Source organism: Monopterus albus, unplaced genomic scaffold (genome assembly GCF_001952655.1).
Source record: "Monopterus albus unplaced genomic scaffold, M_albus_1.0 scaffold71.1, whole genome shotgun sequence".
Taxonomy (NCBI): Eukaryota; Metazoa; Chordata; class Actinopteri; order Synbranchiformes; family Synbranchidae; genus Monopterus; species Monopterus albus.
This window is the reverse complement of record NW_018127951.1, coordinates 394,129-407,947: the sequence shown is the minus strand read 5'-3', so window position 1 is coordinate 407,947 and position 13,819 is coordinate 394,129. Positions and strand designations below refer to the sequence as shown.

The 13,819-nt window shown below is 40.2% G+C and overlaps 1 protein-coding gene across 5 annotated transcripts in view; it reads right to left on the bottom strand.

Annotated features, from left to right (window-relative positions):
- Nucleotides 1-8: 8 nt before the first annotated feature.
- Nucleotides 9-13,819, bottom strand: part of caln1 (calneuron 1) — a 50,918-nt gene continuing 37,107 nt past the window's right edge. For 2 of the 5 annotated variants that reach the window (XM_020605588.1, XM_020605585.1), the window contains exons 5-6: nt 10,650-10,806; nt 9-6,472 (exon numbers count right to left, since the gene is read on the bottom strand). In XM_020605588.1, coding sequence (XP_020461244.1) covers nt 6,345-6,472; nt 10,650-10,806 — 285 coding nt within the window. In that variant the 3' untranslated portion in view covers nt 9-6,344. The remainder of the gene's footprint in view (nt 6,473-10,649; nt 10,807-13,819) is intronic. The other 3 variants (XR_002275370.1, XM_020605587.1, XM_020605586.1) reach the window with 3 other exon arrangements.

Genomic DNA, 13,819 nt, shown 5'->3' with positions numbered 1-13,819 from the left:
TTTTTTTGTTGGGTAAAAAAAATAAGGATTGTTTTCATCCTCAGTGTTTGCATTATTTCATCTTAAGAGGTGTAAAAGGATAAAATACCTGGAATTATATTTTCAGCAATATGCACTGATGAGCGGTGGTGTTAATAAGCTTCATCAGTGGTTCTCATCTTTTGAGCTTAAGATAACTGAAGAGGAATTAATGATCTTCTTACAGAATTCTAGACACTAAATATAATGAAGAAATAGGCATTAACAATAAAGTTGACTGTATATTGGTGCTTTTTTGTAGTTATTGTAAATCTCAAAACTAATGTTGTTGAGGGCTACTGGGCTAAATCATGGACTTGTGCAGACGGTGGCAAATGAAAGGAAAACCTGAATATATGAGCAGTCTTCCAGGATGATCGTGGGCCCCATCCACAGGTCATGAGGGGTCAGTATATGAACATGATGTTAATCATATACTGTGGCCTTCGCCGTCACCGGATCTCAACCCAGTTGAACAGCTATGGGAGATGTTGGAGAAATGTGTTAGACAGCGTCTCCACCACCATCACCAAAACACCACGAGGGAATATCTGTTGTAAGAACAGTGTTCATCCCTACAGGACAGTTCAGAGACTTGGTCAGTGCCAAGTGGAGCTGCTCTGGTGGCACATGGTGCCCCAGCACCTCACTGAGACTGTTGGTTTGTCCTTTCATTTGTCACCTGTCTATTCTTTTGCCATTTTTATGGAAAGCATTCTGTAGCACCAAATGCAGTACTTCTTGTAGTATGTTTTTAAGTAATGCATGCACACGGGGATGAATTTTAGTTGAGCTGAGTCAGTTTATTCTGCTACCTACTGAGTGCCATAAGGTTTCTTCCATTAAAGCAGGGGTGGCCAGTTCCGGTCCTCGAGGGCCGCTGTCCTGCTTGTTTTCCCAACTATCCCTGCCTGACCTGCTGCTGATTACCTGGCTCAGGTGTGTTCAGCCAGTCAGAAGCTGGAAGGCCAGTACTGTCAATGAACTGGGATGTATATGTCAAAGGTTCAGTTAATTCAGTGCTATCAGCCAGATTTGCAAGATTGTCTTCCAATAAATAACTGGTTTCCAGGTTTTTGCATGGTTACTGTTTCTCAGAATAGATGTATGTTTTTTTCAAATCCTGATTACAGTATTTTGTTTAGTCAGTTTAAAAAAAAAATTGTGTAATTTGTTTTCTTTAGATTTTTCTTTTGCACTTTAAGTTGCACTTGGTGTTAAGACATTTTAGTTTCAATAGATGCATATTATTACAGTATTTATAAATTTGCTGATGAACCTAAATGTGAACATTTCTTTTTTTCTGGACTTCAAATAAGCTTGAGACTCTGCAAAGTAAGAGCGTGGCCACTCCCTGTTAACTGCTTCCCTCATACTTTCAGTTATCTCCATGAACAGACAAAAGAGATTCCAGCCACAGCTCACCAGCTTGGCTTACAAATCATTAAGTCACAATCTTTATAAAAATGGGAAACCTAAATATTACACTGTCATCTGAGGCAGCCAGAAGCCCAGTATTATAGATACTGTCTTATAAATGGAAAGGTACAGATTCAATCCTGTAGCAGCCTTGAATCCTGTATAAAGTGTTCTTGAACCAGACCCTGAATTGCTACTGCTTACTCTCACTCCTCTGGATGAAGCATCATCTTAAGATGTAAATGAAAAAGGAGGAGCCTGCTGGGAGCACAAGGACCTGTTTCTAGTGAAGAGCTGGACAGCATGACGCAGCTCTGGAGGATAGAGTCTGCATGCTAACACAACACTGAATGCTGATTGGGCTCAGTAGGCTTGCTGATTTCCACCTGGCATGAAATAGGATTAATATATGTTGGCAAAAATCCTGCTAAATGCCAGTCAGCACTTAGTGTAAATATCACCAAGGACACTCTGATCTAAAAACAGGCTCCTTGTTTTGTTTCTCAAGTACAAGGTGAATCCTTTCTACTCTGAATAGTTTTAACATTAAAAATAAAGCATTGTTTTAGACAGAAATAAATTCTATTTAATTCAGTTCTATTTAATTAACATAGTATAACTTATACTTAACATTATTTCAAAAGTGAAATCTTAACTTGGTTACTTGTCACAAATCCTTTAAAACCACATTATCAGTTTTCATATTGACAGTACTGTCCTAACCAGCAATGTTTTGTATGTCCCTGTGAGCAGATAACAGAAGCTGTCTGGGTTTAGAAAACAGACAGGAACACTCAGTGCCATATGGCCCCGTTTGGTTACCTGACAGCAGGTCAAGTGTCCTGGCGCAGACCCGTCCCCCTGGCCGCCTCTGTGCTTGCATCTCTGCATGAAAAGCTGCAAAATCTGTGTAAATTCCAAACAGATATTATAAAAACTGATAGAGCATGAACATGACACTTTGATCTAACCTATTGCAAAAAAACACCGCATTTCAATACAAGTGTTAAATTTTGTTTCAAAATAAGATGTCCGTCTTTGAAAAGGATAAACGGGTGATCAGGGACAAAGTCAGTGACTAGATACTACAGCCCTCAGCTTCACCACCTCAGGGCCTAATGCTACCCTCTTGTGGTCTTAGTATGATCATAATACATACAGATAGGATTTCTTTGATCTCTTTGTTCTACAGCTACATACAGTATCTTCCCTCATCGGTCTCTGACCACTGTTATGACACCTGTTTTGTCTCCCCCTACCTCTCGTCAGCCCAGGATCATCTCGCCCTCTAGACCCCGCTTGTACTATGTGCATTTCCACACCAAGGCCTGTACTTTTTGAATTTGTAAGAATTACACTTTAGAATAGAGCATTGGGAGTAAAAAAAAAGCTCTTCATCACTGAGGAAGACTGGATTATCAAGGATTCATGACTCCATCCACTTAAAGCAAAGTGTAGCACAGCTTTCATACGACTAATCACATAAAACAGGAATGGAATTATAAAAAATTTTTTTAAAAAGCTAAAAGGAGAAAATGTTCTTTGCAGGAAAATTTGAGCATTTTGATAATTGGAGGTCCATGTCTTACCTTCATCTCTGCAGTGTGCTCCGGGCTCAGCCCATCAGCTCCTCCCTGCACACCTGTCCCTCATTAAGCCCCATTGTCATGCTTTACCTGTCACTTATTTTCTGTACATTTAGACCTTCTGATATTTGCCACCTGTTTGTGACCTGCCTTCATGCATTTGTCCATAAAATGATTCCTGTGTACTAATAATGAACAGATGATCCAGGATAACAAGAATAAGTCCAGTCTAAAATGAAACAAAAGCATAATTAAAAAACTTTTATTGCACCAATGCTTAATCCTTCGATGTTTGTACAGATTTATGTATTTACAGTTTCAGAATTATTATACCTCTAAATAATGATACAACTGAAAGTCTTTTTCTAGTTAATATGTTTAAATATTGCACATGCAAAGTATGTATAGTACTGTATGTGCTTGTCTTATAGATATGCTGTTTTGTTAGCTATGTACAAAGTTACTTAACAAAAATGTGGACTCTGACCACCATGCTACTGAAGAGTGGCTATGTGCACCCCCACAAAAAATTACTTCAGCAATAAATACATGCAACTGCTCTGCAGGGATGGGGATGCTGTGATTACAGTAAAACTGTAACCACAGCCACCAACTCAAATCCTAAAAAAACTAAAAGACTGAGTTCTTCTCAAAGACCAAATATAGAATTAAATATTTTCCAGGTAACCACTACATGACAGTAGTGACTAGCTGTGAATTTGGTGGGAAATTTCCACCAATTCTTCAAGATCCACAAATTAAAATAAACAAAAACACATTTAATCAGTTAACTTTTTTAGATAAAAAAAAAATCTATGACCTACAGTTATGCCCCAAAATATTGGCACCTCTGCATTTCTGCCAGACAACGTACCACACCTCCCATAAAATGTCAATCACAAACTCTTTGGTATTCTCAGGTCTACATGACTGATGATTTTGTCCAGTTCTGTGTGGAATGCATCACATTTGACTTTTTTCCCCTCTGCCTTTTCTTATTGTTCCACTGCAAACAAAAAAAATACATATGCCAAAGAATTTGTGAATGCAACAATTTTATTGGTGAAGCCAATATATTTGGCCATGACTGTAGAAGGTTTTGAAGACGGCTCTTTATTCAGTCTCCAAACGTAATATCGATAAATCTGTGAATGAAACCTTTTACAGGTTTAAAAGGATTTTTTTCTGCCATAGGCAAGAAATCTATTCCTATAAATAGTCTAAATATGTGTTCACATACAAGTGTTGGTCTACCCACAGTGGTGGTAGATTATTATACATTATAGCCTACATAAAAATCCTCATATTTTAACATTAAGTAGTACATTCCTGGACATGTGAATATAATGCTGCCAGAGTCCTTCCCGCCGTCACCATCACACAGTGCTTAGAGAATGAGAAATACATAAATACTGGTGTAACAACAGCATGGACACCGAGCTCACCCCACCTCTAGGTGGCACTGTTGCACAAACCTACAGCCTTCCTTGTCATTTCTTTGTAATGGATGACAGGTACAGTGCAAAAACAAGCAAACCAAATTGTACATTATAGACATACATCTGCCAAAAAATGCCCGTTTGATCTTGTGTTTCCATGTGAGAACAGGGAAAAGCATTTATAGTGTCTTATCTAGTTCACCTCTGCAGAGTTATATGGCTTTGGCCAGAGGAAGCAAAAAGGGCCGTCGCTGCCAGCTCCTGATGTGGTTGAGACGAAGCAGTCCCCTCGGCCTACCATGTCCCTCCATGCACCTCTGAACCCCAGTGAGCAGAAAGCACCATCAGTCATGCACAGACAGATACTGTACAACTTCAGACACGTGAGACACTTAAACGCGGGTCACAGTATTTACAGAAGACACTGACTTGATCGCATGCACTTGATAATAAGGATGTTTCTGGCCCTCAGCTGGGTTTACATGTTGAGATGAAGAGTCAGTGCAGGAATTCACAGCACACCTCAGAGGAAATACAGTGAGTCAGGACAGGACTTGCAATTCTTCAGTGCTGTGAGAAAGCTTGCAAACCCTCAAGGTGTTTTACAGAATTTGCTTCAAAATAAATTAAAAAACATTTTCTTTACCTGCAGTCTATACACTGATTTCTATCACACAACAGCAAAAGCTTCAAAATGAAGAGAAAATATGAGTGGCAAGCACATTGCCAACACATAAGTGGTAAATGGTTTATATCCTGTGTTGCTCAGATTCTATGTTCAGGTTCCAGCTACTGGCTTTGCCCAAAATTATTACATAAATACATTAATTTAAAATAATTTTAATGTAGACGGAAGCACATGATGCACACATCACAACTGTTTTTGAGAGCAACAATTTGTGCAAAAGGATCAAAACTTTTCACAGCACTGGAATAACACATTAAATCAAATCATGGTGACTCAAAGGACAGACAAATCCACCCTGAAACACTCGAACACTGTTAAGTAAACCTCCATTGGTGCAGACGTACTGTATCTTTCATCTCAAGTCAGTTTGGTGTATTCTTTTTCTTCCCACAGATGACTGTCCATGATGTAGCAACACATTCCCAACTAAATCTGAGTAAAGCAGATTCTGTAACAGGACACAGGAATGTCTTCTTTGCAGTCTGAACATTAGCTGAGAGAGAAGATCCAAAACCAAACTTTGAGGTGATGGATTTTTTTCATGAATATCACAAGGCCAAGACATAGGTCTGGAATTAGCATTTACCATTTTACTCTCCTGGCTGCTTGGTTTGTACAGTTGATGAACTGATGCTAGCACCTCATACCAGCCCACAGATGCAGTAGCTGAAAAGAGAAAGCTGAAGAGTTGAAGTATCGTAGCACCACGAGAGCTCCAGGAGCTGTGGCCTGACACGAACAGCTCTGCCATCATCCATCCAGGAACTAGAACAGCTGGGATCCCTTCCTCTCAGTCCCTTTCACAGCCCTGGTAGCTCGACAGGTGATAGGTCTACAGACACACAGCACATCTCATCTACTGGAAAAGGGAACAGCTCTGAACTCCTGCACTCTTTTTTTATTGCATTTGGGAAACAGAGTGGACAGAGTATTATATGTAATGTCAGCCCTTGAGTGTCCCTGTCAGAATAAAGAGGGAGGAGTCCTACATGACTCCTCATGCTGGCTTCATGGTTTCATTGGATGTCAGGGCAAAGAGCTGCCCCCTTGTTCAAAAAAAAAAAAAAGTAAAAAATGGATTATGTCACTGATTATTTTGAAGTGTTATTCCTTGTAGTTTTTGTCGTAGCAACAAAAATATGACCTCACCCTGAGGCATGCACATGCAGGCTGGCCCGCTCACAGTGGGCACAGCTATTCCATGCCGTTTCTCAGCATCTGATTGGCTGCAATGAGCATGACGCTGATGATGAATGCCATGGCAAAGGCGCAGATGAGGCTCTTCCTCACACACGTCTGACGGTTCTTCTTGGAGGGGTGAACTGAAAGAAGTGAGAGGAAGACGAACAGAAGAAAAGTTACTAAAGTGCCACTTTTGTTTCAGTCATATCTTTGAATTTATCTTTTTCAGTGCTAAGAGAAAGAATATAATGAAGACCAACAGGACGTGCAATGACACAAAGCACATTTCGAATGGTTTATTTACACTTTGGAGTGTTTACTCCTTTAGTTTGTCAACTGCTCTCCCTCCAGGGGACAATAATGCCGTTCAAACGTAAATAACAAACTGCACTAAGATGCCTAAAAATGCAAGTAACAAAACAACAATCTGCCAACTGTCTTCCCAGTAAACACGCCATAAAGCTAATAGGTCAAGGTGACTCTTATTCACAAATCCTGGTCCATGTTTCACACAAACACACCAGATTTTACACGGTGATCAGATAAAAGACAAACTTGAGGTGTGATCTCACATCAGTACTACCAGGCAGAATTAGCAGTTTTTACATGACACAACCAAGACATGTTTGTCAGATTTCGAAAAACACCCATTTACATAGGTTACATAAAGATATACACGTAGCTGCCAGTTTATTAGGTACATCTACTGTAGCTAAAGCTGATGCAATCTAACCATGATCGTTGTAATGCTCAGTTTTTGTGGAAATCATTTTGGGGAGTGTCTTGTCCACCCATCTTAAGTACAGTATATTGAGAGCAGACTACATATTAGAAAAAGTGCTTCCTGAACATCACTTGCATACGCCATACAAAAATCCACCTCAAGACTATATATTTTGTCTCCATACTCCCCCTTAAAGATGAAAGATAGTGTAGTGCATCTAAATGACAGCATGCCGAAGTTGAGACCATCATCTACAAATCTAAGCTGACACACGTTCACACAACAGCAGTTCCTCTAACAGATTATTTTCTGGCTCAATCAACCTCTGGCACCAACGAGTAACTCAACAGCTCTTCCTCCCTGCAGTGGGTCGGTGGACTGTGAGTAGCTGAGATGATTTTACCAGGCTGCGGTAATTAGGGGGGCTGGGCCAATGACCCACAGCCAAAAGGCTCACTCTCCAACTAGCTATATTTTTAACTCAAGAAGCACTGACGTCATCAAAAATGCTGTTCCACGAAAAAAAAAAAAAAAGCCATGTGGAGAGTAGTGCAGAAATTGTTACATCAATCATGGCTAAGGTGTTGAGGTAGTGTCATCAGTTGGAAATCTCCAGCTGAAAAATACCAATCTGGACTCTCACATAATAAAGCAAGACATTGTTTTTAGCCAGATGCATGAATGAGCTTTTAGCCAATTACCATGGATATGTAACTTTACACCGGATGAATGTTAAGCCTGGTTTCTGTTTGTAAACAAGCCATACTAAGTAATCTGCCTCCCCTTTAACTCGACTTTAACCAGGGTAGTCTCACCAAGGACAAATCTCTTTCAGGGACAACTGGCTCACACAGATTCACACCTTGAAGCTGCCTCATAGAGGCACAGTCTCATTTGCACAAAAGCAGTGGAAATTCAGGAGCAGGGAGACGCTCTCTCGGATTTATCCTGCAAGAGCACGTGTTCAGCTGCTGGCAGCACTTAGAAATGGGAGGAGAGTTGTGGTCTGGACATTAGTTGTCACTCTAGTTGCCTGAACCCGATGTCAGCCTCATTAAACACCTCAGCCATTTAAGTAACTACACCACTGCCAAATACCCACAAAGGATTTTCTTTGCTTTACCACTGTGGTCATGAGGGAAATGAAGCCTACTCTGCTTTTCACACTGCTGATTTTTTTTGGCAGGTGCAAATTCAAATTCAGCATCAATTGGATGCTCAGTGATGGGAAATGGTAAGATTTGAAAAACATGGCAGTATCAGAATAAAGGAAGGGCATGCCTGGCTGCTTGTAAAGTGCACAAGAATAGCTGAAGATGAAGAGCCAGTTTGGGATTTTCTCCAAACGTAATAAAGAAGATTTTTGTAATGTAAGCAGTCGATGAGTTGCAGTTGAGTGCAAAAAAGTCTGCTTGTTAAGACCACACATTTTTAAATTGTACAGGCTTAGAGCAACTAATCTTAATGATATGACAAATGATTCAAACACACAAACCTACAGTGTTCAAGAAATGTATTGAGGCAGCTAACAGGGATCCCATGTTTATCCGTCTCTGTAAGTGACACGAGGTCGACAGCTGAGGTCTGGGTATTAGGGTAGAGAATATATTATAGATCTAGCCACATATTTCTGTCTGAACTTGACCCGAGCCCGAGAGCGCGCTGTCCAAACTAGACACAAACCTGAGAAACATGTATTTCATGTCTGAATCCCCCAAGCCTGACACAGTTGAGCCTGTGCAGTGTTTTTTTTTATAGTGATTCATGTCCATTTCATAATTCCAAATATTTACAAGGGTCATTCTGCCCATTTAGCCTAAAGTTTGACCAACAGGGACTGAACCCGAACATGATTTTTAAGTTTTTCTCTGAACCCGACCCAAATCCTCGAGTATCGATGGGTCTCATCGGATTCATTTCAGGTATCCACCCTTTACTGGGATATAAAAAAAATCATAGTAAAATCTTAGAGGATCTGTTGAGTAAAGGCATATTTTGTTTATTTTTTGCAAGTCAAAAACACTAACGAGTTTCATTCAATGCAGGATCAGATTATTCTTTAACTGACACTAGAAATGTTAAATGTTACATGCATCTGGTGCTCCAAAAGATTTGGTTGTGCTTAGAAGAGCAATAGTTTTACATATATGATAAAGTCAACAGTTATGACTACATGATGCAAGTTCACATAACAAACGTGCACAATAAGAACAGTAAAATAGTGGCCCTTACGTCTATACATTTTTATAGCAAAGTTGATTTCCATGCATCTATCTGCCAAGCACTTTCTGCACAGCTGCTACACCAGCAGGTTTCCCTGCACTTTCCGCCACTGGTGCGAGCTGTTCAGAAATGAACCAGTGCCTGGAAAACATCTATGGATTGGTGACACTCTTTGCTCTGTTGTGTTTCAGCTCCACACCAGATTGATTCCAGAAGAGGGAAGCCAGAGGGAAATCAGGTACCTCTTGTGCTACCTCATCTATCAGAAAGCTGACGCAATAAGTAACAGTAGCATGATGAATTGCACTCACATGGATCACACAACACAACACAATGTCATGATTTCTCTGTGGCTGAGCTCATTTTGGTGTCCCTTTGTGGCATCTGGTACTGATTGTCCTTAGTGCCAACATATGTGACTGCAGTGGTCTGTTTCACCATGAACCCAGAAGAAACACCTTGTTGTCGTCACTCCACACAATTTTAAGACCCTAATAAGGTGCTGGTGCAGTCATGTCACCAACGCCAGTGCCAGGCCAGTAAACTCCCTCTAGGATGGGACACGTTCACAGGCAGGGGGTGGCTAGTAAAATGGGACATTAATGGATATTGGCCAATGAGCATCATAATTTTGAAGAGAAACACAACCTGGAGTACAAACACAGATCTCAAAGCATAGGAATTTCACACAATGTGTTATTAATGGCAGGTGAGGGCAATCTCACTGCATAACAAAACAGACTAGAGTCCTGTTCGACCATGCTGCCTTCACGATATGTGGGAAATAGTAACATTGTGACTCAGCATTTCCTACGCTCCAACCTCATGTGTAAGGTGTCAGGACAAGATGGATACCAGCGAGAAAGTTCAATTTTATGGCTTTCTTCAGAGCACACATGGCATCAATCAAGGTACACAAGTAAACAGTAATGCCACATAATACAGACTGACATTCATGTTTTCCTACTGTAGCTAAACCTTAATGTGAACGCTGCATAAACACAGATGTTAAGGTGGAGGTCTTGTATTGAGTTGCATACATTTGTACCTTAATAAAGCTGCCAGCCAATGTATTTAGAGAGTGAAAAAGTCCTATAATACCCTGATGTCCATTAATCTTGGCTAGTTTTGCACAGTGAGATCAGGCATACTTCATCTGTGCCACTTCTGAACAGGTGACCAGCTGATGTTCATTTCCAACAAACAACCCAAATCAATAATTCAGCAGATGTGCTGTGATTCTGGTGGTTGTAAAGTTTGATGAGAAAGCTATAATTCTTTCTGACAGCCTTCTTGCTCATCACACAGCACACAAAAACACAGTTGCCTAAGTGCCTGTGTGTGAAGTTAGCTTAGGAACATTTGCTCACCTCCCTCAAATTCTGTCTGACAGTTCCCAGCATTTTCCTTCAGGCTCTCTTCCTCATTGATGATGATGTTCTCAATGTCCTTCATGGTCAGGTGGTCACGGAAAGCATAGAACAGGATGTGTTTCAGCTCCTCCAGGGTGATCCTTTGCATGTCGAACTGCAGGAACAAAGAGGTGAGAGGAGGAGATTTTGAAAAAAGAGAGAGACCATTTTCCTTTCACATACAATAAACAAACGGTGTGTGCTTCTGCAGGATTGAGTACCAACAAGTACCAACTTGTGTACAAGTCACAACTCTTCCGCAATTTCAGGACCAGTGTCCAAGCTTCAATACAATAAAGGCTTTGCTGACAACAACTTAAAATGAATGGCACACAGCACAGAAAAAGCTAATATACTGTATATAAATCATCTTGGTGTTTAGTATGAGGGAAATGCAGAATAAAAAGTATCATCAGAAGTGACATTAGATAATGGGGGAGGGGAGGTCTGTGACTTAACTGGACTTTGGAAAGACAAGGAGTGATAATTCAAGATGTCTCGGTCTGTCATGACCTCAGTAACAGACCGAGGTGAAGGGAAGTGCACTGGACAAACATACAGTATCTATGTGGATACAAGGTCCGTCTATGGTTCTTAACAGTGAGCATTACATTGGAAATACATTTTTTCTCCTGGGTTGTATAAGCAGACAGAAAGCAGCTCCAGTGTTGTCAAGAGACCAGCTGGTGATTAGAATGATGAAAATACAGCCTCCACATTTTTACATCCATGCATTCAGGAGAACAGAGATATACATTTACTGCTGTCAGCTCCTCTGTAAAACTCCACTTTACACCACTCCTATTCTTGATTTCAATTTTCAGAGTGCATTTGTAGCACTCAGCAATATTGAGATTAAGAATGTAAATCCAGAGAGAGGAGGAAGGCCAACACTCACTGGGCTTCCTGGCAGGCCTACTGCATAGATAATCACAGAAATCAGTGCACAAATCCCTTAAATCACATTTACCATCAATACCATTTGCTCTCTCTCCAACTGACAGTGAGCTAATAAACACTCACACCAGCCACACCTCAAATGTTAATCAGACTCCATCAAGATTTATTATGGAGGCTAATTAAAACTTCAGCGTTGTATCTTTTATTTACTGGGTCGTTAAGGAGAAAATAAATGTTGGCAAGACATAAGCTAAATATAAAAAGGTATACAGGAAGAGAGTCATAAATCACACATGTTTTAGTAAAACATTTTGCATTGGAGCAGAAGGAACCTTATTCCATATGTTGGCTGTATAAACGCCCACATCTAAAGGAGGACACACTGAAACGGCGTGTGAATCATAACTCGGTTCTAAATACTGCAACAATGACTACTACTACTACTACTACCGCTACTACTGCTACTACAAATTAACCTCCTCTTACTGTACTACTTTTATTGCATCCATTACACTTACTGCACATATTTATTCATTCATCTCTTTACTGTTATTTAATTTAATTTGACTTATGTCTCTGCACAGTGCTTTGTGAAAAATGTTTAAAAAATGCAGCTATTGATACAAGAACTATAACCACTAGCTCTTTTTTTAGAAGGGTTGAGCTTATCAGCAGCTGTACTACAAGGTAATGAGCCATGATATTGAGAAGTCTTGCATTGCTGGCTAAACTAAAGCCCACAGATCCAAGAAACACACACCATAAAATTCAGGAACTACAGTGCGAGTGTCAAACTCACAGTATTTAAACTTTATGATGCCACCACAACCTTAAATCAAAAGATGTTTTAAAAAGACTATATTCAAGTGAATATGTTCCGAAGGCAATAAGCTGCAGCACACTTTTATAATAACAATCGTCATCATGTCCCCAGACCTCAACATTCATAACCACAACTATACAAACTCTCCAGCTAACTCACGAGGCCTCCAAGTACAATTGTCTAATTCCAATCATGAATTAGGCAATTGTAATCATGTGCAACAGCATAAAACAGATGTTCTGTTTTCTCTTTTACAGATTACATGTCTCACAGACAATAGCTCTATTTATTTCTCCACTCATCTCCCTCTAGGGAGCAGAGAAAGAATGAAATGCTAACCAGGCCTAAACAAACATATCCATCTGGAACTATCATCTGCCACTTAGCCGTGTCACTTCTCCCAAGGGAGATGGGTCGGTAGCCTAATTGTGTTTTCCAACCTCTGCACAACTTTGCTGTGTCCTGACAACACTGTTGCTGGTGGACATTAAAACACTTCATTTTCCAGGAAGCAGGGACAAGCTGGAGGACACGTTCATTCACTGAGCATTACAGCTGCAGATAAGAAAAAGCCATTTTATTTTCTCTTTCCACATCCCACTGATTATAGTCACATTCAAGTGTGAAGTGACCTTTATGGAAGAAACATGGTGAAAGAAAAGCAAGTCTGATGCCCCTGGATTTATGTGACTCCTACAGCAAAGATCTTGAGCAGGACACCCAGTGCTGTGTGACCTACACTTTTATACTGAACCCCATGCATGCGCAGAGAGGAAACCTTCAGTAGTCCTTTGTCACACAGTCTTCACAGCAGTTCAGTCTGAAGTGTAATGACAGTGCCTCCAGCACAGGGGCTTTCAGAGAAGCCTCTGGAAAAGTTGAAAATGTCACCGTTATGACCTGCTGCGGTTAAAGGAGCCTTGTGGCGCAATGACAGAGAGTCCCTGACAGAGTCATGTAAGTGACAATGGGGAGTTGTGCAGTCATGGAAATCTCGCTTCTCTGAACTGATTAATGTGCATTAAAAGCAATTTCTGCAGCAGCAGCAGCAACAGCAACAACAACAACGATACACAAACTTTCAGTGCCTAAAGAGACTAAATTTTTGTTGTCAAAGTGAATTTTTAAACACACAATGAGGGGAGGTTGTATATTAATGATAAAAATGCCAGTTTTTTTGTTTTACACCCATAATATTACCTGACCAAGTTTGGCAACAGTTGGCAGGAATGATATTTGGCCTGCTTAGGCTTGAATCATTTGAATAGAATGACAAAATGATATTTACTGCTTGGTTTTTAATGACAAACCGGACAAATGGTCAGTTTTTATCACTTTTGTTAAAAAAAAAAAAAAAGGTACAAAAAGTTTTCCACATTTTATAATGTTTATTAAAGAAGCCAGG